Source organism: Mustela lutreola, chromosome 18, assembly GCF_030435805.1.
Source record: "Mustela lutreola isolate mMusLut2 chromosome 18, mMusLut2.pri, whole genome shotgun sequence".
Classification (NCBI taxonomy): Eukaryota; Metazoa; Chordata; class Mammalia; order Carnivora; family Mustelidae; genus Mustela; species Mustela lutreola.
This window is the reverse complement of record NC_081307.1, coordinates 5,213,965-5,241,509: the sequence shown is the minus strand read 5'-3', so window position 1 is coordinate 5,241,509 and position 27,545 is coordinate 5,213,965. Positions and strand designations below refer to the sequence as shown.

General features: G+C 52.3%; 1 protein-coding gene across 1 annotated transcript in view; it reads right to left on the bottom strand.

Moving 5' to 3' along the window:
• Positions 1 to 21,957, bottom strand: part of SFRP1 (secreted frizzled related protein 1) — a 45,370-nt gene extending 23,413 nt beyond the window's left edge. The window contains exons 1-2 of the mRNA XM_059156150.1: positions 21,052 to 21,957; positions 15,616 to 15,693 (exon numbers count right to left, since the gene is read on the bottom strand). Of these exons, the coding sequence (XP_059012133.1) occupies positions 15,616 to 15,693; positions 21,052 to 21,595 (622 nt within the window). The 5' untranslated portion in view covers positions 21,596 to 21,957. The remainder of the gene's footprint in view (positions 1 to 15,615; positions 15,694 to 21,051) is intronic.
• Between the last annotated feature and the right edge of the window lie 5,588 nt (positions 21,958 to 27,545).

Here is a 27,545-nt window from a genome sequence, read left to right as displayed (position 1 = left end):
AAAATCAACACAATCTATTGATTCTCCTTTCCCAGCGAAGGGGCAGCTTCATGTTCAACCTTCTCGCCGCCCTCCCCCATCACACACAGTTACACAACTGTGAAGGCAGGAAAGGATTTTTTCAAAAGTCACCAGGAAAACTGATACCAGGGAGTGGGGGTGGACCAGATGGCTCTGCCTGTATGAAGGAAAGGGCAGGAGAGGGAGGCCCAGGCTGGGGCCCGCACTTCGTTCCAACTCCGTTTGGGCCTCCCTTCTGGCAACTGGAGGGGCCTTCTCTCCCTAGGAGTCACAGCCACCCTAGTGCTCCAAGCCAGCCGGGCCTCCCTGCAGACACGCAAGCCAGAATGACCTCAAGATTGAGTTGGCACACCGAGAAGTCGTCCCTTTCCTTGCTGAAAAGAGGGGAAGGGTCTGCCCTGAATAGAAAACATCTCCAAAGTGGCATTCCACGTGGCTGGGTGATCTCATGACCTGGGGCCCCAGTTTATTCCTCCCCCTTCCTCGGGAAAATCATCTGACAGACTCACGAGGAAGGAAGTTCACCCACCATGGCAGAGAGGCCATTCAGCCTTTGAATTGCTCCTGGGGTTGAGACCCCATTACCTTGTTGATCAAGATTTTACTGCCTCAATAAGCCAGCTTCTACAAGAGCTAGGCAGAATGTGTCTTCCCTTCGCTGGACCAGACCAACTCAGTCAGATCTCTCATCTACTGTCCTCCTGACACTTGTGGTCCTAGGAGGCAGACATCTTTAAACACACAGAATCGTCCAAAGAGAAGAGACTATGGACCAAGAACTGCCAGGCCCCTTGTAGAGTGGGAACATCCAACCGGACCCTGCTGCAGAGGAACAGCACAGAGAGCACCAATGAAAGTCACTCTTGACTGAAGGATGGAGGTTCCCAGATGTGCCACATCTGCAGGGGCCGGTGTCCCCGCTTTGGGGACAAGACTGGCATGAAGTCTCAGGCCTAGATTTTCCACGAGTCCTCTCCTACCCACTGCCTTGGATTTCAGTCCTCGGTTAATATTTGCCCCCCGCCCCCCCATGAGCCCAGGCATTATCAGGGGTCACATCAGCCTATATTTTAATAACCTCCAAAACTCTTTCTAAACTTTCCTGAGAAAAATATTCCCATTATTATCCTGGTTCAGATTTGATGTATCTGTAAACCACATTCACCCTTTACTTTTTTTCTTTTTTGAGGAAGGCCAAATGTGTGGTTTGTGTTATGAGCGCGTTAGGGAAAATACAGCAACACTGGGCGTGCTGACAGCCCCTACTTGAACAGAAAGTCTTTCATGGGGTTGCCAAGCTGAACTGTAAGATCGCACCTGTGACCAGCTGCCATGGGGTAGATAACCTGTTAGACATGAATTTGCACCTCCCATTTCTAGGACTTTTCAATACAATCTCGGGAGGTCTACACATCAGTTCTGACAAGGATGCACAATTATCCCTGAGTGGCAAGTGAGAAAATAAAAGAACTAAGCCGAAGTCTCATGGCTGGTCAGCTGTGGAGCTGGCATGGCAACTCCAGGCTGAGTTCTAGAAGGCATGCGCCCCCTGCTTCCAAGCTGCTTTCCTACCATGCTCTCCTTCTCCGTGCTGGCGAAGGGGAACCTGTGCCCTCCATTCCTGGGTTTCTGAGTAAGCACAGGGAGGAACGAGAGCCCTGGGAATGTGGTCAGGAGAAGGACCCCAACATGGGACCAGTCCAAGGAGAGGGGGGCTGAGGTCAGGATGCTCAGCAGCCACCCAGGCCCTCGGGAATGCTGACCCATGGGGCAACAATGTGTTGCCCTGTGCCGGACGCCTGCAACCCCAACTCAGTTCTTCAGTTCGGGCATCCAACACACTTTTCATCTCCTGCACCCCTTAGGCACAAGCTTCTCTTCCGCACACGTCGATGATGAAGGCCCAGTGCTCCCAGTGAACACACCTGCGGAGCAGGGAGCCGCCAATCAAGATATTCGATCAGGAAACCCAAGTCACAGAGGTTTTGAGGAAGAAAATGGTACAATTCCAGAGCTGGAAGAAGCGTTAGCGATCCCCGCAGGCAACCCCTTCAGTGCGCTTACCGAACTAGGCTCAGATATTTTAATGAACTGACCTGAGTCACAACGCTGTTGAGTGTCAGTACTGAAATGAGATCCTGGGAGCCAGAAATTGTGGTATTTTCTATCTCATCACTTATCATCTCCTAGCACAGAGTTCTTACTTTTGTTTTTTGACAGGTGGGTAAACGGAGTCTCAGAGACTTTAAGTGGTTTCCTCAGGCTGATGCAGTAGGTGGTAGAACCAGGCCTTGAACTCAGGTCTACACGACTCCTGAGGCTATGCGTGTGCTTTCCAATATACTCTGAAGATCCTTGAGATGACACGACGTCATTTATGATAATCCCTACTAACCACTCGAATCTGCTAAGGAACTAACTCCTGCCCAGAGAACCAGCGGTTCTAAATGGTCTTGTGGCAAACACTAAAACCTAAACACCAAGAGGCCTCGTCAGCATCTGAAGTGAGAAACAAAACACCAAGACTGTAGGCGTGTTCCCCAGACTTGCAAAGATGGCGCCGGGTTTGCACAAAGACCTGCTATGGAGAAAGCCTTTATAGATGTCCCTAAAGCCTTCCTGAGGTGGGGAAATCCATGGCATGTTTTCAAAGGCCTCTCTCTGAGGTGCTGGCAGTGAGGGGGAGCCTCTGACCTCACCAGCGGAGGCGAAGTGCCTGAAGAGGCCAGAATGGCTGCAAGTGGCAGGCTGCTCTCCGCCGGGCAAGCCGCTGACAGGCACAGCCACGCCTGCCGGGCAGATACACTGCACACATGACAACACGCACATGGCCCTTTGTGCCCCACAGCTACACATGGGCATCCACGTTCATGCCTCCCACCTAGCCACACATGCACGGGCGTGAGCACACACGCGCCCACCTGTAGCCTCTCCCATTGCCCCTTGTTACCGCCCCAGCCCCTCTCACCTCCCTCGTCTAGAAAGCCCCCCACGCCGGCGCTGACCCAGCCCTTCGGCCAATACCGTGCACAGTGCAGTGATGACGGAGTTGGCTCCAGAAATACTGCGTTTGCTGGCTGCCCAGGCCACTAACAAGGTCTGGGGAGAATCATCAGGGCAGTTTATGACGGCTCCTAATGATGACTGCTCTTGGTAATGACCGGGTAAGAGACCCGCCTAGGAGCGGATTACAAGCCCTGGCTCCTGTTCCACAAGCCCAGAACAAAGTTTTCCCGGGGGGGCCCTGACCGCAGCAGATGGCCGGCCCCTTCCCCGGCTGCCTGGGCTGCGGGCTGACCTCATCAGGCCAGGCATCAGGGGCTCCTTCAAGTGGGTGGCCCAGAGCTGGCCCAGGCCTGGCTGGCACTGCCCTGGGTCCTCTCCTAAGGGATGTGATTTGAGGGCTTCTCTCTTGTCCCTCCTCACTCTTACCCACAGACTTGCCTGTCCAAAATATTTTGCCTGAATTTCTGCCATTAGCATTGTATTACTTTGGGTTAATGAGTACCTCTCTGGGCTCCCTCCCTGCCCAAGGTCTTCTTTTAAGATGTGAGTAAAAGTAACATTCCAAAAGAGGCTCCCTATACCTCTTCAGGCCAACAAGACGAATGTTCTGTTCCTTGCCATGGCATTCAAGGCCCTTCGTGACCTGACTCTTGCCTAGTTTGTCAATCTCACTTCTAAATGTCTGCCGCCACACAATAGGCTGACTGTGAAGAGACTCACTGTTCCCCAATACGCAGATACTGTCGTACCTCCACGTCTAGACCTCTGCTGGGCCGTCCACACAGACCGTTCTTCCTACTCCCATCTTTTCAGCCTGAGAAACTCCTACCAATGCCTTGAGAATACCACACGGTGTATCCTCTCTGGAGCTTTCTCTGACCCCTCCCTGTGTTCCCACAGCCCTCTCTTCCTAGGTATTCCAGCAACCTGAGTGTAGGATGACGCGGTAGGATGTGTTTCCCACTCTGTGTCCCCTCAGAAAGTAAGCCATCTGAGGCCAGCAACCCCATCCCAATTAACCCACCCAGCCACTCTTCCATGCAATAACCAGGGCTGAGGCTGACATAGGACGAGTCCTCAATTCGGGCATTTATTAAACCTCTACTCACATGCCATTAGCTCAAGGAGGCACTTCCACCTCAAACGCAGGAAATGCCATGTGGAACTGCGCACAAGGGCTGAGTTCCAGTCCTGGGAGCAGAACAGAAGCACCCTGGGGAAGCCCATGGCCAGCTGGAAGTTTTGGCCACCAGAGGGCCCCAGGAATGGGGCAGGGGGAGTTCAGCTACAGAGAGACCCCCACCTCCCCCTCCAAAACTCACCAGCGCCTACTCAGTCAGATAGAGGCACAACCCAGTAGGCTACTCTGACCACATTAGGAGGAGACTTTGTGCAAGACTTCTTACTTAGGATCCAGCATAAAAGGCCCTACAGGATCAAACTGGGCCTACTAAAATCGCCCCTTGTCTGTACTTATCTGCATGGGTATGAGCAAGCTTCTGGCCAACCAAGGTTTTCCTTCCTCGCCAAGTGCTTACCTCAGAGCTCAGAAGATCTGCGGGGAGGAAGAGATTGTCTCTTTGGCTTTGACTATGGAAGTCCCCTCTTCCCAGGCCCTGGGAAGAAATGATCCAAACACTTGTGTGTGTGCGACTGGAATCTCCTTGGGTGTGGATCCCAAAGTCCACAACTGTAGTACAAAGTATTAGCAAGGCCATGTGCTCAGTACAAGTACAACCACTGTCTGTTGAATTCAGTCTGTGCAAGAGCGCATTACTGCAGGGAGATTTGCAGAAGAAAACACGCACATGTATATGCATCATATACCTGTTTCTAAATTACTATGGATAACAATAAAGAAGCTATAACCTGAGAGGCTGGATGCTGACCCGCACGGGGCACCGGACAGGCATCTGAGCCCCTTTGCCTGTCTGCATCTCAGAATAAAGGCGGTAACTCTTCCTGGTTAGCCTTGCTCTCTCTGGGTGCAAGCGGCCACAGCTTAGGTCAGGGTTAGAGGCAGCCCTCGTCCAGGCCCCTCCCCTCCACGTCCCAGCACCTTCCCCTCAGCAGAGGGCAGTGCTTAAGGGCGGACCTCCTTTCCTCCGGCAGCTGTGTGAGGCCTGGGAGGTGTCCGGGGCCTGTGGCCACACTCACTGGGTAACCACTGTAACATACCTGCTCGTTCCAACTCCTCCGGGAGCAGGCCCAGCGCTGGGGACCTCTCCCTCCCAGGAGGGGACGCAGACAGCACAAAAGCTGACGCCTCCCATCACACCTCAGCTCGGGCTCTATGTCCCCGACTCTTGAGCCAGGCCCAAGCCCTAAGGCAGCTCTCAGTTGTGAGAGCTGACAAATGATATTCTCTACCCATATTTGTTTACCTGAATTGGGTTTTGTCATTTGAGAATTGCTATTTGTTTGGGGTCTTCCCTCCTTTCCCGGCCCTTATGTTTCCTGACACCAGAAATGCCCATCTTTACTTTCTCTATTCATCTTGAGTCTGAAGTGAGAATACGCCTGCCTCTGGTTAGCTTCCCCGAATCTCTCCAGCCCCAACAGAACACACTCCCTCCATAGGCCTGAGAGCATCTGAAGTCACCAGAGAACAGAGACAAAAAGCATGACCAAGGCCTGCCTCATCCACCAGATTCTTAAATTTGTTGAGGATGAGAAACGGGTCCTTGGCTCAAAGCGGAGATCAAAGGAAGCCTGGAAGGAGCGCAGGCAGGTCTCTGGGTCCAGGAGGTCTGCGTGGCCACTGCCCACAGGGACGGCTATGGGAGGCCGCTCACTTTCCGGGTGCCTGCTGTCTCTTCGGGTCCAAGTGCTAATTCCAGGCTCCCGTTTCTAACTCTGCTGCCACAGACACAGAGATAGGGCCTTCCTTCAGCTCTAACGCCACTTCCAGAAGCTGAATGGATCTGTTGTGGAAGACACACCAGCACGTGAACGCATTTTCAAAGGCTCACAAAGAGAACAGAAGACATCTGAGGTTCTCCCAGAAGGCCATGACCTGGAGAGCACGCTGATGAAGGAGCAGAGAGAACCAGAGAAAGCCGCTCTCTTAATCCTGTCCAAGTGAGCGAGAACACAGTGTAGGAGAAGCTGGTTCCTCACTTTTCCCCACTGCCAAAGCTCCATTCTGACATCTCTTTACAACTCACAGACATCCTTTCAGAACTGGCCAACAATTTCCCTTAAGTCATACCCTGAAGAAATACTTGATTCTCCTAAGTATCTACACCCTGTGAGTAAGCGCCTGTTACCTGCACACCCAGCCCCCAAGAGCCCTCGGGACAGCCCGGCCCCACGCGCCTGCAGCCCCTCCCAGCCCGAAAGACCAGCACGAATCACTCTCAAGACTTAAACATGAGCACAGAGGCTCTCTCTGCTCTTGAGCCCGGACCTCCACCCCAAACACCCTCACCAAGGACACAAACGTCAACTCTTCTCCTGGGTCCTGGCTTCCTCTCCTCGACCCACTAAAGAAGTGGAGATGAGAGGGACCCAGGGTGTCATCTAAGTTACAGGAGGTCCCTAGGAACACCTTCAGCTCAGTCCTGCAATAGGGACCCCACCCAAGGCCAGGGTGATCTAGAAGCTCCAGACTCCTGGACCAGGGCTGTCCGAGAGCAAGCTGTTTCTAATTCAGTGGTCCTTCCCCAAAAAGCCACTCTACACGATGACCACCACATCTTCTTTGAAAGACCTAGAAGGCTTTCTTTCATCTCTTTTCTTTTCTACCACCCTTCCTGTGTTCATTCAGTCCCTCTCTCAAACATGTCCTGGGCACTGACAGAGCCAGACCTGCCCTCTCTATTCCAGAAGGATCGCTTGCCAGCTAGCAAAGCCGATGGCCCCAGGGACACATCTGTACCACTCTTTGTGGCTACTGTTCAAGCTCAGCAAAATTCACCAGGTGATTCCAGCCCTCGGTCCTGCATCCGAGCCCCAGCATCCTGCCAGTTTGGTCCCACGGATGTCTATCTTCCAAGAAACCTAAGCTGGGCCGCTTCGAGTTCACTTCCCTCCTCACACACCCCAGGCTGCTAGTGTGATGCTGACAGCAGCCATCCTGAGGTTCACCGCCCCCCATCCCGTGTACCAGAAGTCCCCGGTACCAGCCCCAAGTGGCACTTGAGCCCCGGGAGGCCCACCCAGCACAGGACACTCCTGCCCCCGAGGGCCCTGCCAGGTCTTGCTCGGGGCCAGCCACCACACCAGGCCCTCTGGGCCAAGGCGGAAGTGACAGTGCTAGTGACAGGGGAGGCCTCTTACACAGCAAAGCTATCGCTCAAATATTTATTGTATGTGTCTGGCTTTCACACGGAATCTGCAACCTGCCAGTTACCAGTGTTTACCTTGGTAGAAATTCACGGGAAATTTTAGTCCGAACAGGCCCAGAGTTTATTTTACTGCCAGATAAACAACTTTCTTTGATAAATCATCCGTGTGACAGTGTTCCTGAAAGACTAAACAAAGATTTCAAACGTAATCTATAGGCCTTTCAGAAGTCTTCCAAAGCTAAGGCCTCCTTAATTGGCTGCTCAAAGCAGGCTAGGGCAGGGCAAGGGCCTGACATTTCTTTGGCCATTTGTTCTCCTTTAAACACACACAAATTGGAGCTTCTGGTTCATTTCTGCAAAACTGGACGGAATTTACCAATATTTAAATGCTTGCTTGCTTCTCGAAAGCAGCCTGTTTTTTGGTTAAAGGGAGTACGTCTCACGAGTATCACAAGGCCGTGGTTGGAAAAGAAGCAAATGCGCTGGGGAACCAGCTTGGGAAAAAGAGGGGGAGGGCAGTAGAACCCACAGGGCTAAACAGAACCCAATAAATTAGGAGCAAACACGTATCAGGAATTAGATTTCTAAAAATCACACAAAAACAAACAAACAAACAAAAAGATCTTCTGGAGGCACATCCTGAAACTGCTTACATGGTCCGTCCATGCCTCAGGGGTGTCATCACACTAAAACCCAGGTCTGACTTTCAGAACACACGGGGTTGTTTTCTGTTTGGTTTGGTTTGGGTTGGATTTGTTTGGGTTTTGTTAACTATAGCACCTTGAAGCTGCAGAGAGCTTTTCAAGTTTTTCCAAGTGGGCTTTTAAAAAGCCTTCTTCAGTCTAATCCTCTGCTAACCAGAGAATTAACCAGAACATTCCATTCCATCGCCTAAAAATTTTTGCCAAACTGATTTCACTTGTGCCAAAATCTTCCTACCTAGGCTCATTTCCACGCTGAAACTATTCTTTCCAACGAGAAGAGATAATCGTGATTATGGACTGAGCTGCGGCCATATTCCAGGCACCCCACACGTTTGACTCAAAGTCAATTCTCCCTACCACGGCAGTAACACGGGAATCACCAGTCACATTTTGCAAGCGAGGAGACAAGCTGGGGGACGTTAAGAGACTCTCTATGGTTGCTCAGTTTATAGGGTTGGGATTGAATCCAAGTCTCCCTGGCCCAAAGCCCATGTCCTTTCTACTGTACTGCACTGCCTGCCTCTCCACAAAGAAAGAAACCAAAGATTGGTGAACCTTTTCCATGGGGTGGGAGCACCTATCAGTCCATTTACATCCCACAGGCTTTGAAAGCCATGAAGGAGCCCCCGTATCCCTTTCCCACCGACCTTCCGTTCCCACAGACCTCACCATTCCTGGCAGGAGGGGACCTTGAAAACATGAGGGTACATGAGGGAGGACAGGTATGAAATGGATCAGCAGCCCAGGGAAATGCTGGTGGGGACAGAAACCTTCACAGACACCAGGAAGAGCAGCCTTGGACGATCACATGACTAACTCTTTATCAGAGTCTTATTTTTCTCAGTCCCTGAGATGAGCCTTGGACTGGCTGACCTTTGAGGTTCCATCCAGCTTGGCGTGTCTTTAGAATGACAAAGGGATACAAATGAGCGCCGCGGCCCCCAAAGACATGGGCCACTTGTGCGGGCTGTGAACAGCACCCCCTTTCCCAAACCATTCCTTCCTGCCTCCTTTCTCTACCCACATCCAGAAAAGCTTCAGACAACAGAGGAGAAGCTGAGGGTCGGTCCCTGTCACTCCCCTTCTCCATGACCGTCTGTCTATCCATGCATCAAAGGATAAGGGTGACGTTTTGCTAAGTGAAATAAGCCAGACGCAAAAGGACAAATATTGCCGGATGCCACTTACGTGAAATACCCAGAACTGTCAAATTCATAGAGACAGAAATGAGATGGCGGTTTCCGAGGGCTGGGAGGGGGGCGATGGAGAGTTAGTGTTTGATGGTCACAGAGCTTCAGTTTGGGAGGACGAAATCTATCCAAAGATGGCTGGCAGGCAAGGCTGTGTGACAATGTGCGTGTACTTAATGCCACCGAACCATACACCTGACAGAGATGGCAAATATCATGTTATATGTACATATCTTACCACAATAACTTTATCAGAAAAAGAAAAGAAAAAAGATAAGGGGGCTTAAGAAATGGGGCTGGGCCGCTCCTAATCAGAGAAGCACCAGCTGGAGAGGACCTCACAGGACACCCACCCACACCGTTGGGCCACTGACTGTCCCAAGGAGTAACCGAGTCAGACCTGGACTTGGCCACAAGGAGGGGAGGTCATGCATCAGCCAATCCTGAGCCGATCTTGCCTATAGTGAAATCTTTGTCTCAGGACAAAGAAAAGCAATCCCTTCGGCATGACACAAGGAGGGCACAGGGTTGCAAACAGAATCAGATTTGGAAAAGATTTCAGTAAATATGGTGAGAGTAGAGGACAGAGCACTCCCGAGATGCACCTCTCGCTGCTCTGCGGAGAGCCACGAGGGAGGTCCCACCTGCCCCAGACAGGTGGCCGGATACTGCCGTCCCTGGAAGCATCGCCGCAGTGAATGTTTAGTGAGTCCAGCCTGGGTTCCCAACACACCGTCGCCTCTGCTCCTCACCAAAACCTATACCCGGGCCTATGAAATGAAGGGAAACGGAGACCTGGAGTGGGGGAGGGATATGCCCAGTGTTGCAAGGCACGCGCATAGCAGCAGAGGAAGGACTGAACTCAGTTCCGGGAAACGCCGTGCCCCATCCACGGTTCCTCACTGTCCCATACTTCAGTATACTATCCCAGGCCCCACTACGCTAACACAGTGATTCTCACCGAAATTTGCTTTACCCAAGTATTTTCGTGCCCAACAGAGCCAAGAGAGAATCAGGCATGGAGACAGCACAGCGCTCACCAGAAGGGAGAATGTGGCTCTTCCCCACCTTTGCCCTGACGTTCCTTAGCCTCGCTTCAGAGTGCAAAGTGGTCTCCATGTGACCTCAGCCTGAACTGCCCAGGGCCTGATTCTCTGGACAGGACCCCAAGTTTGGGTTCTACACAGACAATCTCCAATCCAAAACCACAGGTGAGCAGGGAACGGACATCACCAGCAACCCAGTCAACCGAAGGCTTCAAGGCCCCTTGGTTCAGCCACAGCCCATGTGCTGGACAGCACACCCCTGGGCATGGACGGGAAAGCTACTTAGAGCAGGATCCAGGCTGTGACCTGTGGGCTATGCTTTCCAGGGACTGAAAGCACCGACCCCACGTTTTCCCTCACACGAAGTGCCTTAATGATCCCTTCCAAGTATTTACAGATCTGTGGATGGGAGACTACTTCAGAAGCCTTCAGCCTGCCGACTCCACCCCAAGAGCTGTGTGCCTTCTGCCTTACTTAACTGCACTTTCACTGAACTCAATTTCTAGACGTGAATGTTTCTGTTTAGTTTTTAATAACCATGCATATACACTCCATCACCCAAAACAGGGCAGGAAGTTTTCCTTGAAATTAATAAATGTATTGTCCACAGCCACTTGGGTGGATGCCTTCTCCTTTTATGAAAGAAAGAAAGAAAGAAGAAAAAGGAAGAAAGGAAGTCTAATTTCCATCCCCCGCCATTCTGCTAATTCAAATACTCATCCGGCAAACTTTTATTTCATGCCTACCGTGAGGAAGAGACTGTTCCTAGGGCTGTTGAAGTACAAACAGGACTTGTTTTGTTCATTCTAAGACTTGGATTATCTTCACATATTACCATGAGGCATGCTTCCTTGTCACTGGTCCAAAACGAACAGCGCGTCTCATAATGAATGGGCAACTCACATTAGGTAAAATAGGGTGCCAGATGCAGACCCCGCTCTCCAGCGGCTTATAGATGTTACAGTTACTGTGCTGGTAGCCAGTTTCCCTCACCTCAGTGGGAGGAAACCCTGGGTTTAGCTTGAAAAGGCTGAACCCGCATTTTGCAAGAGATTGAACTGCCCTTCGGAGTAAACCGCTGTGCTTCCAAACAGCAGCACAGCCAACACACCTTGAAAGAAGAGTGAGGCAGAGCAAGAACATATTAGTGAGGGTTCAGGAACCTCTGAAAAGATTTCTTCTAGGAAACATTCCCAAAGCCTAAAGGTGAGAGCCGGTTTCTTTCCTTTCCTATTTGACTCCTTTTGCCCTTACAAAGTATGGTTTTACTCTTTATGAGGAAACATAAATGGGAAAAAAAAAAGAAGTCCTTCCAGAAGGCAAGGAAAATTTCTGGGGGCAATGAAATCCTTTTTTCCACAGCAAGAAAATACTGGGGTAAAGGAGTTTCCACCCGAACTCTCAGGCTCAAGAAAACTGGAGAAGCCTGCACGAGAGCAAGTCCTGAACTACCGTAGCAGAAGGCGATCATCGAGCACGCTTCTAGCAGAAAAGCTTAAAGGTCTTTACAGATAGTGGAGAAGTTAGAGACACCGGCGGGAGGCAGGGTCCTAACCTCCCAGCAATTATAAATGAGCTCTTCACACTCGTGGGATAAGCTAATGCGAAGGAAAGATGCCTAAGGGCACCGAGTTGCTAACAGCAGAATTACTAGTGAGGCAGCCTGTTTAAGAGAAAGGAGGCGGCACCCTGTTGTCACAGAGCAGGGAAAGCCCAGAGCACAAAACGCAGAGCAGCGTGTCCCAACTTCAGTACAACAGGCAAGCTGCTGGCCACCATGCCAAATTCAGAGACTTTGCACCATCTAACTTTTGGCTTTCCCACATCTGGTGCTTGATCCAGCCTGATCCAGCTGCATTCCTGAGTATCAGCTCACAGGTGTTTCTACTGATGCTTTTCCCTGTTGGGGAAAAACAGTGCGCTCGGAACTTGGGGTGGGGGGGTGCGCGGGGGTGTACGGTGCAGAGGTGGAGAGACTAGTGGCCAGGCAGACCTGCCAGAGATTTAAAAACGCACCACCTGGGAAAGAGTGTTGGGCCCTGCACACCCCGCTCTACGGAGGCTGTGGGGTTCCGAGGATGCATTGGCAGGAAGGCGAGTGTTTGTGCTGACCCAGAAGGAATGCAGCCCCTTATTCCTCAAGCTCACAGAAAGCCTTCCAACAACCTGATGTCTTCCCACCAGGGATGTCAGGGCCACTTAAGGCAAAGTTTGATCCCTAGAGCAGGGAGGAAAACCTTCTTTTTCTTCTCTGTTGTGTGTCAGCTTGCCCTGCTGAATTTCTTTGTTTCCTAACTGAATCCCATCAGCGTGGCTGACTGCCTCGCTTGCTTGAAATGAACTGAGCTAAGAAACAAGTTTCTCAACAAGGCTGCATTCTCCAGGATGCTGAGAAGGGCAAAGTTAAGCTCAGCCCCTGCAGAGTGGAGGAAAATAAAATCCTATTTATTGCCTTACAAGAACATCAGAAACAAAAAACCAAAAAGTCTCGCCTGCATCCAGTTCAAAGAAGCCTGGCATACGCCATAGCCGTGCTAAGGGGATAAATGCCTCATGGCAGAGCCCAGTGGATGTTCATCGTCTCTTAAATGAGGAAGGCAGCATGCCAGAGAATGGAAGAACTCCAGGTGGGAACGTCAGATTCCTTATTTATGAAGTAAGTGGACTTGATATGATGACCTGTACAGTCCAGGAGGACCTCAGACCTTCTCTGAAGCCGAGAAGAAAACCATCTCGGGGCAAATGGAACACAGTCTCAAACAACCCATCAGTCAGATCCGCCAAGACCTGACGAGCTATTAAAATAAGATCTACCCCTCCCTCCTATAAGCAGTAAGCAGGTGGCTTGCTGACTTAGTAGGCAGCTACTACAGTGGGCAAGGACATCCATCCCAGGGAGTTGCCTGAGCACCCTCTAGACCCCTGCCCTACGCCATGGGGTCAACTTTCCACGTTCAAATTCCTCCCCAAAGCCTGCCTCTTCGCCCCAATTCCGGAGAATGTCTCTCATGGACCTCGTTGACACAAAACCCTCAGTGACCAGAATTGTAGGAAGTGGTAGCGGAGGAAGGAGACCTGACGACAAGTTCAAGTTGGTGAGTTCCAAAGACCCAAGCATAAAGACACTGATTCTCTTCCCACAACTCCTTAACGTTAACTTGGACTTGAGTTCCCACGGCCCCTTCCTCGGCTGGTGAGTTCTCAAATGACGCCATGACTCTGCAGGAAATCACCGATTCGTGTTTGGTCAATGGTTAAGAAAAAAAAACTTTTAATTAAATTGTAATTTGCTCTAGGTAAGTATTTTTGAGTATGGTGTCTAGCACAGCCCCTTTGCCCTCCAGAAATGTCGAATGAATGGATACATGAATCAATGAACGACCACATACATTGGATTTCAGTTCCTGACTAGGAAGGCATGGCAGATCAATCACCTCCTCCACACTGTGAGTTCCCAAGCTTTCCATCACTCTTCCCTCAGAAGTTGAGCCTGACGGAAGTCACAGGAACATAAAGCATCAGCTAATATATTACCTTTCAGAGCTTGCTTTAATATGGTTTCTTGGATTTATGCAAATATCAATGGGCCAACTTCTAAAAGTGAGTGTGCTTCTTTACAATATCTGAAGAGGATCCGGGAAATCAAAACATGGCCCTTTGGTTATCCCTCGAAAGGACTCTTTGGGCTCTCGGCCATATCTCAACAGATTCCTTCTGCCCCAGCCACACTGCATAAGGCTTCTTGTCAGGATTTCTGAGAGATTTTCTTTTCTCTGTCCCAAATGCACCTTTGGGAAGGAGTCTCAACCCCATTTGAGGAAGAAAAGGTTTGTTGCTAACACAGTATGGGGCTATGCACCCACAGACGCTCCAGTGGGCGGTCTGCCGGCTCAGCTGGGCTCTCGGCACCCCTCGAGGAAGCAAGGGCAAAAGTACTCCCGGACGATGGAAGGGCCACAGAGTCCGCACACGTGACCTCCGATGCGTTCTACCATTTCCCTTCCGGTTCATTTAAAACGGCAACCAGAAAAAAAGGAGGTGCCTCAAAGACAGGCCGGAAACTGCCCCCTAGACCAATCTTCCTAGAGGTCCCACAGGCCCCCGCCAAGGGCAGTGGAGGCCGAGATGTCTCGTGCACAAACGAAGCGCACAAGGCATATCCGTCCTCAAGACGCTGTCGTTGGCAAAGGGGCTGAGCTCTCCCACATCCGTCCTCAGTCACAAAGACAATCCTGAGAATATGCATGTCACGGTACAATTTCCTTCGACTTGCATGTACAGGTCACATGCATGGGAATTGGGCACAACCCTTGGCGAGTGCAGGAAGGCCTTTCTGTATGCTTTATTATGTTTGGTTAGTGAAAACGTGGAATAGGTCACCCTGAATGGCCAAGGACCCATGTTACCTACCGTTCTGCTCTTCCTGGTAAGAATTCTGCAAGAACGCCGATCTCAGAGACACGCGGCAGGCATCTCGAGAAGGGCACTGCTCAGTGTCAGGCTGAACCTTCCTTCAGCAAAGCGGGCCTTGTCCACAGGCAGAGCCAATTCTCGGCATCCGCATGAATTAGAAGGAGGCGGCCTTCCAAACGGAGGTGGTCGACATTTACCGTTCCCAGGCTAAGGGTGTCTGGAGCTGTTCAGGCCTTCTATGAGGCTGCCTACAGAGGGCCATCCCTGAAAAGCCCCTGAGATCTGCTCCCCAGACCACATCCAGCACTTCTCCTGGGGCTGTAAAGGCTGATCTGGCATTAACCCGGAGTGGTTTGGGAAGAAGCGAGAGAATTCTGGAGGGAGATCACTTTTCTGTGTCAGGAAGGACCTGATGGGGACCCCTCTGAACACCCTAGCGGCTGGACTCCCCTCCCCAGGGGCTGTGGGGTGCAGGTGGGCAGGAACCTGTGCCACATTTCAGAGCCTGGGCAGAGAGGTGCTGACACCTAGGGGCGGATGGAGAAAGAGCTGGTGTGAAGAGAATGCCAACCAAGCCGCTGGTGGGATCTCCTGGGTCCAGCTCCTAGGAGCATCCAAGGAGGGGTGTCACTCCCTAACTCCTCCCCCTCTGTCCTCAAGTCTGCCACCCTCCACATCTAGAGAAGTTCCCCCAAAAACCTGTCCAGGAATCCCTCAAACAGAAGGGCAGAAGCCAAGTTTAACGTTAATGAAAACAAGCCCGTTCTACACCCTCTCCAGATTTCCATGGCCCTGAGAAAAGCAACCATTTGGGGCAGAATGAAGGGAGAGAATAAAAAGCTCCAAAAAGAGGCACCCACAGGCTCTCTGCTCCCCAGGGACACAGACCAGAAGGAAGCAGGGACCAGGCCAAACCTCCCAGGGGAGGCTGGAGAAGTCTTCTTACCAAACTCGCTCGCACAGAGATGTTCGATGATGGCTTCAGACTTCAGCTCGTTGTCACATGGAGGACACACGGTTGTGCCTAGGAAGGGAAAGGAGGAGAAAGAGGAGCCATGAGTGACAGAGATTGCGATCTGGAAGGAGCCAGCCCTGGGGAAGAGGTCAGCCCTAGGACCAGGCTGAAAGTAATTAAAGGTCCTCTGGAATTTCTGAAGAGCAACTGGACAATCAGAGTCCTGGGGCCCTGGACCCAACACCAGACGGACACAGCCTCTTTCTTTCTTTCTATCTTCCTTCCTTCCTTCCAAGGAAGGAAGACAGTCACACAGACCTTCCAAAAACAGTCACCTTCCATACCCTTCCTTCCAAATTTACTCATTTGACAGAGAGAGAGAGAGAGCACAAGCAGGGGGAGCACCAGAGGAGAAGCAGGCTCCCCACAGAGCAAGAAGCCTGATGCGGGGCTCGATCCCAGGACCTCAAGATCATGGCCTGAACCAACGGCAGATGCTTAACAGACTGAACTACCCAGACGCCCCCAGACACCATTTCTTGAAAATCTGGGGGCTTGAACTGTGGAATTCAGCACAACCATTTAAACCGACCTTATTGGGGCGGCGTGTGAACTGTGGCTGGACGGGGAGTGCTCACCTATTCCAGCTGTTTGCTTCTGGTTCTTTCCCCGCTCGTCCTTAAATATCCCTCTCTGATCCCTGCCCCCTTCCCATTCCCAAACTCCCAAAGGGACAGCAGATCAATCTGACCTGCTTCCTAGGAGCCAAGAAGGAAACTCACCAGACATACCAACTCAAGCTCCCGGCCCGAGTACCCCTCTCCAAAAGGGCTACTGCAGTGTGAGTTCCTGCCTGCGCTGGGGTGGGAGGCAGGAGCAGCTGGGTGGGGCTGGGGCTGGGGGCAGCAACAGGCAAGAGCTGCCAAATGGGAGAGCCGGGAGGGAGGGGGGAGCAGGAGGACCCTCTGAAGGTGTTTTCACAACACTGTGAAGTGCTTTGAAGAGGAGGGGTTTGTGTGTGTGTGTGTGTGTGTGTGTGTGTGTGTGTGTCAGGCATGAGGGCCACTGCGGGGCACAGGGGAAGCATACTTCTGAGGCCAGGGACAGAGGCCTCCTCCAGGCCCAAATGCTGCTGGAGGGCGGATTCCCCCAGGGGGTCGAGTGCCTCTGTGGGAGGACAGTGGACTCCTCAGACCTTCCCCTCCATCATCCATGGGCCACTAGGAGTTTAATCCATGATCTAGGAAATCTAGCACATTCAAAGGTCACTCCACCCCTGGCAAAGCACAGGGGGCCAAGCCAGGGTGGCACTGAGAAGCAGAGGAAAGTCACCCCGAAGTACAACGGTAAAATCGAAGGCTCTTTGTCCTCCTCTTCCTCCTCCCCTGTCCTTTCCAGTGGCCTCCGTGGCAGAGTCTCCTGTCTGTGATGTCCCCCAGGGCTCATCACCGTCACCAAGGTGGTGATACTATGGAGGGAGCTGCACAGCCCTGCCAGGCCAGCGCTGCCCCCCCAGGACATACCCAGTCCTCAGCCGGTCACCCCCACTTTCAAGCAGGGTCCCCCTGGGGCCCAGCAGGGACTACACCCTTTCATCTTTCTTAGGATTTCTTTCCCACCTTGGCTCCATACCCAGGACCAGACACCATCTAATTCTCAGTGCGGCAAGAGCCACAGCCACACTCCAAGCAGAATTTGGAAATTTGCTTTTCAGCCAGAATTTGAAATTAGGTCCTGGAGGTAGTTTTTCTGACAAAGGGAAAAACTTACCCAGAATTTTGCATTATGGTTCTTGCTTCCCTGGGAAGAAAAACAGGGAAAGGAGGTCCTGAAGTATGGGAAGGACCGTGTTACCTATCCCAGGAGGGCGAACCGGGTTTTGGGGTTTTCCTTGTTTTCTTTCTTTCTTTCTTTCTTTCTTTCTTTCTTTCTTTCTTTCTTTTAAGTAGAAGTCATCACACTGTAAGTTTCTATGAATATAATCTTGACTGAACAAGGAGCAGGGCCCCGGAAGTGAGACTATCAAACACTGTCCCCAGGGCACACTCCCGTCATCCCCTCTGGACCCTCTGAGTTCCCTGACAGGCTCTGTAGCCAAACGGCGCATTATGCTCAGGCCCGCCAATGAACATTTGACCTTCAGCGCCTCTCAAGGTAGAAACAGCTCATGGGGTGAGCTAACCCCCATCTTGACTTTTCTTATGGCCGACTCTGGAGTAGCTTGATCCAGGGAAAGGAGGAATGTGTAAAGCAATATTAATCTATGCCCCCGCTGGTGTGTCCTTGGGGCCCTGCAGGCCACCTCTGTAGGAGAAACCCACCATCCATCTGAGAGGTAGAACTCAACTGCTGTTTGAAGGGAGATTTGAAATAATGTTTAAAGCAAGGGAACCCGAAACTGAAGAATTTTGTGTTTCATTAATATTTTAGGGGGTGGAGAGGAGACAACAGTCCAACACTAGAGTCACGATTAAGTGATTTTTTTTTAAAAATCAGGACACGTGCACACAGCGCTCTCTCACTCTCACACACACACACACACAGTAAACACACACAATTACACACAAACTTTCTCCCTCACACACACAGCAAGTCTTCCCTGGCCAGCTCCTCCACATCCTGAGACGAGACCTTCTAGAGGCTCCCGGGAGACAAGGAGAGCACCATGGGCCCTGCAATCCATGACTAGAACAGCCGGGCTGCTCTAACACACAGCACATCTGAACAACAAAAAAATTAAACTAAAAATATAATCTCATTTCATACAACTTTAATTGGTGAAACCTGGCTGGAAGAGGAAACCACCATTTCCTGGCCTGGGAATGGGTAGATCTAACGTAAGCGCAAGATGTAGAAAGAACTTTCCTGGAAAGTTGTTAAAGTTATGCTTTTCCTATGCCGCACAGAGACAGTTGCTGATGTAGCTGGGGTGTCAGACTTTTGGAGGGAAAAGTATCTTTTGACTTTTCTTTCATTATCAAGTCGATCTTTACTAACACAAGGCTCTTAAAGTGTGCCCAATACCCCCAAAACATGCCCAATTACATGAAGAGCATGCCGAGATATGCATTATGCCTTGAAAATTTGGCTTTAATTTCAAAGACTAAAGAGAAGGGAGAATACAAGTAGTACCTGTGTATTTATTATCGTCCCAAAGTACCAGCTCCCATTCTGGAACCCCAAGCCATAAGCTCATGAGGACTGGTAGTTTGGTTTGTCTCAACCTGCCCCTCCAGACAGACACACACACACACACAGCCCTCCCACCTCCAAGCTCAGCTGACAATGGCCATGTGGCCTCAGAGGAAGTCATTCGGGGCTCCTGTCGGGCTCCCTCCCACCAAAGGGGAGGAATGGGTGCTCTCTGGGCAGAACCTCTCACCAAAACCAATGAGGGGAGAACCAGTCCCCAAGCCCCACACCTGATGGGTCCTCTCAGGGCTCCTCTCTATTCGGGAGCGGGCCTTGGGAGGGTGCTACCCAGGCATTCAGGGGCTGGAGGGGAGGCGTGGGGAGGATGGTACCAAGGTCCAGACTCAGGAGGGGGCAGTCAGGTGGAACAACAGCCCAGAAGTCAAAGGCAAGAGAGCAAATCTAGGATATCCCCCACTCCACTCCAGCCTTTCGGGGCAGCGGGGGTTGGGGTTGGTTGGGAGGATTCTTCCCGTTTTATCCGTAGGCACCTCAGCCAGTCCCCCATCTTCCCCATAAAAGGTGTCCCCCCCCCCCAAGGTCTCCATGTGCAAGGACTGTTCCCGAAAGACAGCTGGGGGTGGAAGAGAGGCCTCTAGAGCAGAGTGGGCTCATCTCTGGGCAGGCGGTCGGCCAACCAGTGGCCAGCCAGTGAGTAAGGGGAGAAGGAAAATCCTGTGGGCTGTAGAGGATGGCCCCACACCAGCAGAACACGAGTGCTTTGTTTGCTCTAGGTAACCGCTTAGCTCTTGATCCAAAGGCCCGCAAGTCCCCCAGAGGTTAACCCTGTGCAGACACGCAAGAGGTGCCCAGTGCCCCGGTCCCCCGCAGCCAGGCTGCCACCTCTCCCACCGGCCAGGGGCCCAGGCCACCCAATGTCGGTCACTTAGGACCAATCTGCTCCCTCCCTAGAACACGCAGGAGCATTGGGGGCTTGCTTTCCCCATACGACCACCGTCACACTGGAAGACTAAACTCTTCAGAGGACATCTCCCTTTTAGGCATCACTTCAGGATGAACCAAGTCAGCCAACAGCCCAACCCCCATCCTAAACCCCTTCCTCCAACCCCTGGGGGACACTGGAGCCTGTGCTCAGGCCGCCTAGGTATGGTTCCCCATTCCGGACTATAGGACTATGGACACATCTTTCTTTCAGCCTCAACTCAGCATCGGAAGAATTTGCTCCTTTAAAAGTCAAGCCATTGCACTGGATTTTTTTTTTTCTTGTTTGTTTCGATTTTTTGGTTTTGTTTTGTTTTGTTTTGTTTTTGCCTCTCCAGGAGGGATTCTTTTTTCCCCTCCCCTCAAGAGCTGCCCTTTAAGTGGGAGGGGTTCTAAGAGGAAGCGCAGGCCCCCTCCGTGGGGCTGTTCGGAAAGTCTCCAATTTGCGTGGCCCTACTCCCCAAGGAGAGATGAACAATGAGCTAATTGCATTTTTATCTTTCTAATTACCTGAGGATTTGTGTAAATGGGAGAAGCAGGGGGTATGCAAGAATGAGAGTACACGCTTTCCAGCCCCAGCTTCCCCAAGCAGTTACCTGAAAAGGGTGGAGAAACAGAAATCCTGTTTCTAAACTTTTTTTTTTTTTTTTTTTTTTTTTTTTTTTCTTAAACTCGGCCAGTTCTGCAACCCTCCCGGAGCTACTTGGCTGAAGGACTGTCTAAAGAAAGCCCGGGGAAGGGGGGGGGGGGACTTTTTTTTAACACTCATCCAATTTATGAAAATACACAAAGCTGCGCCTTAGCATTTTCTCAGCCTTTCTGGGCTTTCTACACTTTGGGTTTGGGTTTTTTTTTTTTTTTTTTTTCCCTCCTGGGGCATCCCGTCTCGGTGTTAAAAACTTCCACGGGGACTCGGTTCCCTTGCAGCGGGAGAAGGGCTCTCCTTCCGAACAGGCTTTGTCTCAGGTACGAAAAAGCGAGCTGGATCCCAGGAACAGCTGCTCCACGCACCGCATCGAGCTTGCGAGGGGCCCCGGCGCAGCCGCCGCTGCCGGGCAGGCCAGCCGTGCACCTGGGTCGGCAGAGGTGCCAAGCGACACCTCGGACAAACGAGAGGCTTTTTAAAAACTCGTTCCGCACAGCTTGCCAGCGACCTCCAGGGAGCGCGTGCGAACTCCGGGGAGGAGCGGTCGGGCGGGGGTCCGAGTGGCAGTGGCTTTCCCGCGGCGGGTCCCCGGGGCCCCAGCCCGCCCGGGTTGGGGAGCTCGCGCGCGTGGGAAGGGGCGGCCTGACCTTGGGGCTTGGAGGCTTCGGTGGCATTGGGCGGGGTCATGGCGATGCAGACGTCCCCCTCAGGGAACTTGTCACACTTGAGCATCTCGGGCCAGTAGAAGCCGAAGAACTGCATGACGGGCTCGCACGAGTCGCGCACGGCCTCGCAGAGCCAGCGGCACGGGTAGATGGGCCGGTCGAGGCACACGGGCGCGAAGAGCGAGCAGAGGAAGACCTGGGTGCCGATGTGGCAGTTCTTGTTGAGCAGGGGCACCCAGCTGCTGGCCTGCTGCTTCACCTCGGCCATGGTCTCGTGCTCCAGCAGGTTGGGCAGCACCATTTTCTTGTAGCCCACGTTGTGGCACAGCCGCAGGTCCACCGGGATGTCCACGCACTGCGGCGGCTTGGTGTAGAAGCGCCCGCTCTGGTAGGAGCCGATGTCCGACTGGAAGCTCACGTAGTCGTACTCGCTGGCCGAGCCCGCGGCCAGGAGCCCGGCGGCCAGCGCCAGCAGCACGCCCGAGGCGGCCCAGCGGCGGCCCCCCGTGCCGCGCCCGCTGCCCATGTTGGCTCGGCGCACTCGCTCCCGCGACGTCGGGGCTGCCTCGGCCGCCTCCCCGCGCGCGTCCCGCCGCAAACTTCCAGCGATCTCCGGGGACAAAAGACGCCGTCCCCAGCGCTGCCCGGCTCGGCGGCCGCGCGCTCCTGCCCTGTCCTCGGCGGGTGGCGGCCCTCGGCCTGCGGCGGGAGCTTGCGCGGGGAGGGGAGCTTGCGCGGCGGCCCGAGTGCGGCCCCGGCTCCCGAGCGCGCGGCGGGCTGGCGGGCGGGCGGGCGGGCGCGCGGCACCTACTCCCGAGGCTGCAGGACTCGAGTGCCCGGTGCTCCTGTAGCAGCGCCCTCGGAGTCTCCCCGCGCAGCCAATCAGCTCCCGGCTGCGGCGAGCCGCACTCATTCCGCACGTCAGTCACCGGCGCGATTCACCAATCGCTTCGCTGGCAGGGGGGTTCGGTCGGCTAGAACTCAACCCCGGTCAACACCCCTTAAAAAACAAAACCAAAAATAAATAAATAAATAGCGGAAGAAGTGGGGAAAGGAGAGGAAAAGAAGAAGAAGAGGACAGGGAGAGAAAGAGGGGATGGATTTTAAAAAGAAAAAAAGTGTGCGGTGGATAAAGAGGGGAGTTAACGCTGGTCCACTTGAGTCGGCTGGAAGAGAAGCAAGAAACCTGAACAGTACTTACAAATCCACGCGATAATGAAGACCTTTTTTTAATGCTTTTTTAATGCTTTTTCCTAAAAAAGCAGCCCACCAGACAAGCAGCTCACCTCTTCGGTTTTGTCCTTCATAGCTACAATACAAAAGCAGACGGTTTGGGACAAAACCCAAACCGGGGCTCAGGAAGGCTGAACCCACCTAGGTCTGCTTTTAAATCGCCAGCCAGTCCGGCTCTCGGCTCCCGCAAAACCAAGGGGAAGGTGTAGATGGGGCTGCTCGCGGGGTTCAAAAGGCAGCACTTTTCCAGGTGGGACAACCAGACGGTGGCCCTCAGACAACATGGGGGCCGTGGGTCCTTGCTGCAACTCCGCTCCGTGCGGGAGGAAATATTACTCAGGAAGGTGTTAGCTTCAGGAGGACGAGAAAAGAAAGTTAAAGAAAAGAAAAAGAACTACTCGAGTCCCAGCCTGACAGCACGTCTGCGTTGCACACATAGACACATTGACATGTTTGTGGTGTAGAAAGCCAAAACATTAAAAACACATGTACACTTATCGGTGTGGCTTGTGTAAATAACAAGCCCATCGCTAGGGCACACATGCTCCATTCAGAGCTGGCTCAGGAACCTCAGGTCAAAACCAAGGGTCCCCATCAAAGCAGAAGGTGAAAAGTGTATTAGCAGAAACATAGCTAGACCCTCTCCCCTAGGAAACCCCTGCCCCCAAAGAAACAGAAGTCTCCCCACCCTCCGAACACCTGGAAATTTTTTGTATATTTTGAACATCACCCTGAGAGGAAGGGTCAAGGTCCAGAGAGCTGGGAGTATGACCATGACTGACCCCAGGGACAGGTGACAATGGCAAGCAGCCTGTGAAGTTGACTAGGTCTCCACCCTGCTTCTATCTTGAAGTGTGGGTGGAGGGGAGGCCAAGAATGCCGAAAACCCGCATCTGAGGCCGCGTCTGAGCAGTGAGATACCAGCCCATGTGGCAAATGGGCCACAGAGCTCAGAGCTCAAGGCAGACACCATAGGAGGGGCTGCCTCACTGGGCCAGCTTGTTTGTAAAGCTCTGGGGAAGCTTGCTTTGGACTCTGCAGACCTAATTTCTTGATGGACAGATTCCAAGTAAAACTACCAGAGTTTGTGAAGAAGTGAGGCTCTTTTCTTAAAGCACTCGTGCCCATACAGAGATTATGATTCCACTGTCCACCCTGGAAGCATCTGCAATCGGTCGGCCACACTGTCATTTCTTGGCTCATGAAAGGTGCACCAGAATAAGAGGGGCAGAATGGAGGGAAAGAGATGAGAGCCACAGACCAAGACTTTGGATGGCCAAGGGTTAATCCCTAAACAATCGGTAATGCTCAGCCCCAGAAACTGGGGAAGACATTCCTCACAGAGAATAGACTGCAGGAGACCGGGCAACTGTGTGTCTCAATTCAAGGGGCATTTAGAGAAAAAATGCTGTTTGGTAGGGGGTCTTTCTCTTTCCTACAGCCAGGCCCTGGGTCCCCAGCCAAATGTGTCTGTTTACTCCCGCATTGGAAAGAGTTGTGTTTGTAGATAACATCCTCTCACCTCTGAAATCCAGGCTTAGCTGACCTCACACACATGTTTGCAGTCTCCCCAGATGGTGGAAAGACGTGGGGTCTGTCCACCATTAAAATTCTGAAAAGTAGCCCAGTCTCGGAGGGTCTCAAGCCAGGAGTAAACCTCACAGTCCCACTCATGAGAGGACCTAGCCCACACCCGGTTGTTCCTTGTGGACTTTGATCACCCCTAGCTCCTAATTCCCCATTCCATCTCACTGCTCAAGAGAGGGGCCTCCTGAGCCATACCAGCAATACAGTGTCTGGATGACAGACATGGAGTGTGGGATAACCAAGAACCCCAGAATCCTAAACCCGGTATACACCTGGTTCCTCCTAGGTCCCAGGGGGAAAGGAAGGATAACTCAGTCTCAACACCATTGATAGACCTGAACCCACACCTGAGATTCTGATGAATGACTGCCTGCTGCCAATCAGTTCATGTATTGTATACCAGCACTGGGCAGGATAGCCTGAAGACTGCATTTTAGAGGTGACTACAGGTTGTCGTAGTTGGATTTGGGGGTTTTTTGGTCCTTTTTCATATTATCAAAACTTTGTGCTTTCCTTCATGGCAACAATGTGTGTATGTAGAGGAGAAAGTTCTAGAGCAAAATTTCTTTAAACATGCTATTGACATGACAGAGCTCCTAGAAATCAGGGTTCTAGAGCCGGAGAACTGCCAGGAGGCACATCTTCCCTCTTGGCATGGTGTAAATGAGCAGGGGAAAATACAACTTTAAACTTGTGTTTTTCATTTCAAAAAAGTTCTGATTTTCCCACACTGCCAGATGCTTATACATGAAACTTGGAAGTACATTCCCTGTTGCTTCCTTACACCAGCTTAAGGAGGCCCAGAGCCCCTTGCCCAGAGCTGAATGTTGGGGCCCAGCAGAGCTAAAGAGGGGCTTCCCAGGTGCCTGCCTAGTGGTTTCCTCCCACACACAGAGCTCCTTCCTGCCCATTCTTAGAAAAAGCCTTGTGGGGAAGGGAGTGCTTTTCAGTCTCTTCCTCCTATTCTGTCCCATTATCCTATCATTAGTGGTCTTTCTGACACTCCAGAGCTACCCGCAGCATCCCTCCATCAGCCAGGATCAATGCAGTAGGGCAAGAAGGTGTCCTGCGTGTGGCTGGGTGGTGGTGGGTCTAATGCAATGCAGCGTAAAGCATTCTGGCCCAGAGTTAGGAAATCCAGAGTAATGCCTTGGTTCTGCTGCTCGCCGCAGGTGGGGTGCCTGGGTGACTCCCACTTTATCCCTCTGGCTCTAGAGTTCTCATCTGTAAAGCAGAACTATTAATGCCTATCCTGCTACTTCAGAAAATAAAATATGGTACCTGCTTCTTAATATTTTTAGTGTAAGTATCTCCCAATGATTGCATGGGACATACTTATACCATAAATTACTCCTGTTTATGTGAAATTTAAACTGAACTCCCAGGTCCTGTATTTTATCTGGCAAGCCCACTGCCCATCCTTCCTGCAGTGCACCACCTCCCTTCTCCACCCTTAGTCGGATGCACCCCTCTCTCCTCCCTGCACCCAGAGCACTTGTGGACACTTCATCACTGCACTTACGTGGACATTTAAAACTGTTTCCTCTGGGGTATCTACTGTTTGAGCCCGTGGAAGGCCAGGATCTTGTCATATTTAGTCTCACGTGGGCATTCCCCCTTCTATGACTGTTCCGGGCATACAGCCAGTACCCTGTCACCAAAACCGCACTGGGATGCAGTAGAGGGAGGCTGATATGGGAAACACCCAAGCTGAGAGAGGCATTACACCTGAGCCTTGATTTTGCACTGCATTCCCCAAGAACCAAGGCAAAATGTAAGCGTGAATAAATAACTCCCATAGCTCTCTTTGTCTGCAGGAAAGAAAAATCTTTCCTAGATCTCCATTCTAAGGGAAATGATCACGAGCACTTTAAAGAAAGACTGTAAAGAAAGGGTGGGACTTTTGTATGCGCTCTCCTCTCGTCCAAGTCCAGAGCAGACCTGGTGCACAGATGCCTCCAGGGGCAGACTCATGCCTCTCTCTCCCCAAGGCACACACAGAGAAGGCTTCGTTAGAAGATCGCAGGGGTGAGGGAGTGGGGGGTGGGCGGTGGTGGTGGTGATGGGTGTCTCCGCCAGTCCAGGAAGAGAGCAGAGCTTCCTGTAAATCCTGCATGGACACTACAGGGAATATGGAGCCCCAGGCCCCAAAGCAGTTGTTGTCTGATCTTGGTTTTGGCTCAGGTCATGATCTCAGGGTCATGAGACAGAACCCTGTGCTGGGCTCTGGGCTCCGCGGGTCGTCCGCTTGAGGTTCTCTCTCCCTCTGCCTCGCCCACGGCTTGTGCATGCTCTCCCCACTCCCACACATAAATAGGTAACTCTCTAAAAACAGAGACTGGATGCAGAAGGCCAGGTTTCCAGAAGCCTCTGACAACACCTGGGAACAGCGCGGGGCAAGAGAAGCTAGGAGCGGCTCTTGCCTTTTGACACCTGGTGCCAGGTCCTGATGTCAGAGCTCAAGGCTTCATGGGACACCGCAGAGTAGGAGAGACAAACCTTTAGGGACTCCTTCCCCTCTTTCCCAGGACTACCCCAGGGAGGACAGTGGCCTAGCAGCAGGACACATTCCCCCAAGAAACCCCGGGCTTATTTACCTAACCCTTCATGGTAGGCACACCAGACAGCTCCACCACCTTTCTCCAGAAGAACCTGGATACACCTGAGCTACTGGGGGAAGGAGCGGAGAGCACATCGTCACACCCCTGCTCCCCTTTCCGGGAGCCTCCGCCCCTGTCCAGGGCTGGCTGGGAAAGTCATCATGTCCATCATGTCGGAGCCCCCGTGGGCGCAGAGCGGGGCGGCCTCCCTCCCCGCCCAGGCTTCCTCCACTGGCTCAGACCCAGCACCGGCCCAGTAGAGCGAGCTGTCTTCCCACTGTCTTCCCGAGGGGCACCCTTCCTGTCTGATGGTCTTGGAGCCTCACAAAAAGCCTCGGAGCTGGCAGAGAAGTTCATTATCCCACTTTACAGAAGACTCTGAGGCTCAACGGGGTGGGCCCCTCACCACCAGTCCAGCCACCACCGCATTCTGGTGGGGACAGACTCAGATCAGGAACACAGATCTTTGGATTTCAATCTTGTCGACTCAGCACTAGGCTGAACTGCCTTTGCTAAATTCTCATCCCTGGGAAGAGAACCCCATCGAGCCTTTAGCTGCCCCTAACGTTTTATTGTGAATTCATTTATCGGACTCTTCCAAGGGGCCAGCTAGAAAGAAAAGATGGATCTGAAAGAGTGGGGAGGATGGAGAGATAGGTCTGAAGGTCTGGACAAGGGCATGGGGTGTTTCCCGTGGGGTCCCAGGACAGAAAAAGAGAAGGATGGAGTCATGAGTACATACAGGAGTCAGAAGCATGGGATTGGGGACTACTGCAGGGACGGGTCCCCTGGCCTGTCCTGGGTTACAGAGGTGACCCCAGTGCTCTGGGTAGGCAGCTACCCATATAACACGTACAGCCTGACTGCCGTCATGAGGATGCCCAAAAGAAAGGCTCCGGAAGATAAAAGACTGTGGGCCATGCCAAGAGAGAGAGCTCACTATAGACCCATGAGAGAAAGGGGGTGACTTTTAGGTACAAAAGCTAATCCTGGGTATAAGGCAGGAGGTCTACCTACAGTCCTCTCTAGAGCCTACACGTTTCCAGAGTTCTGCAA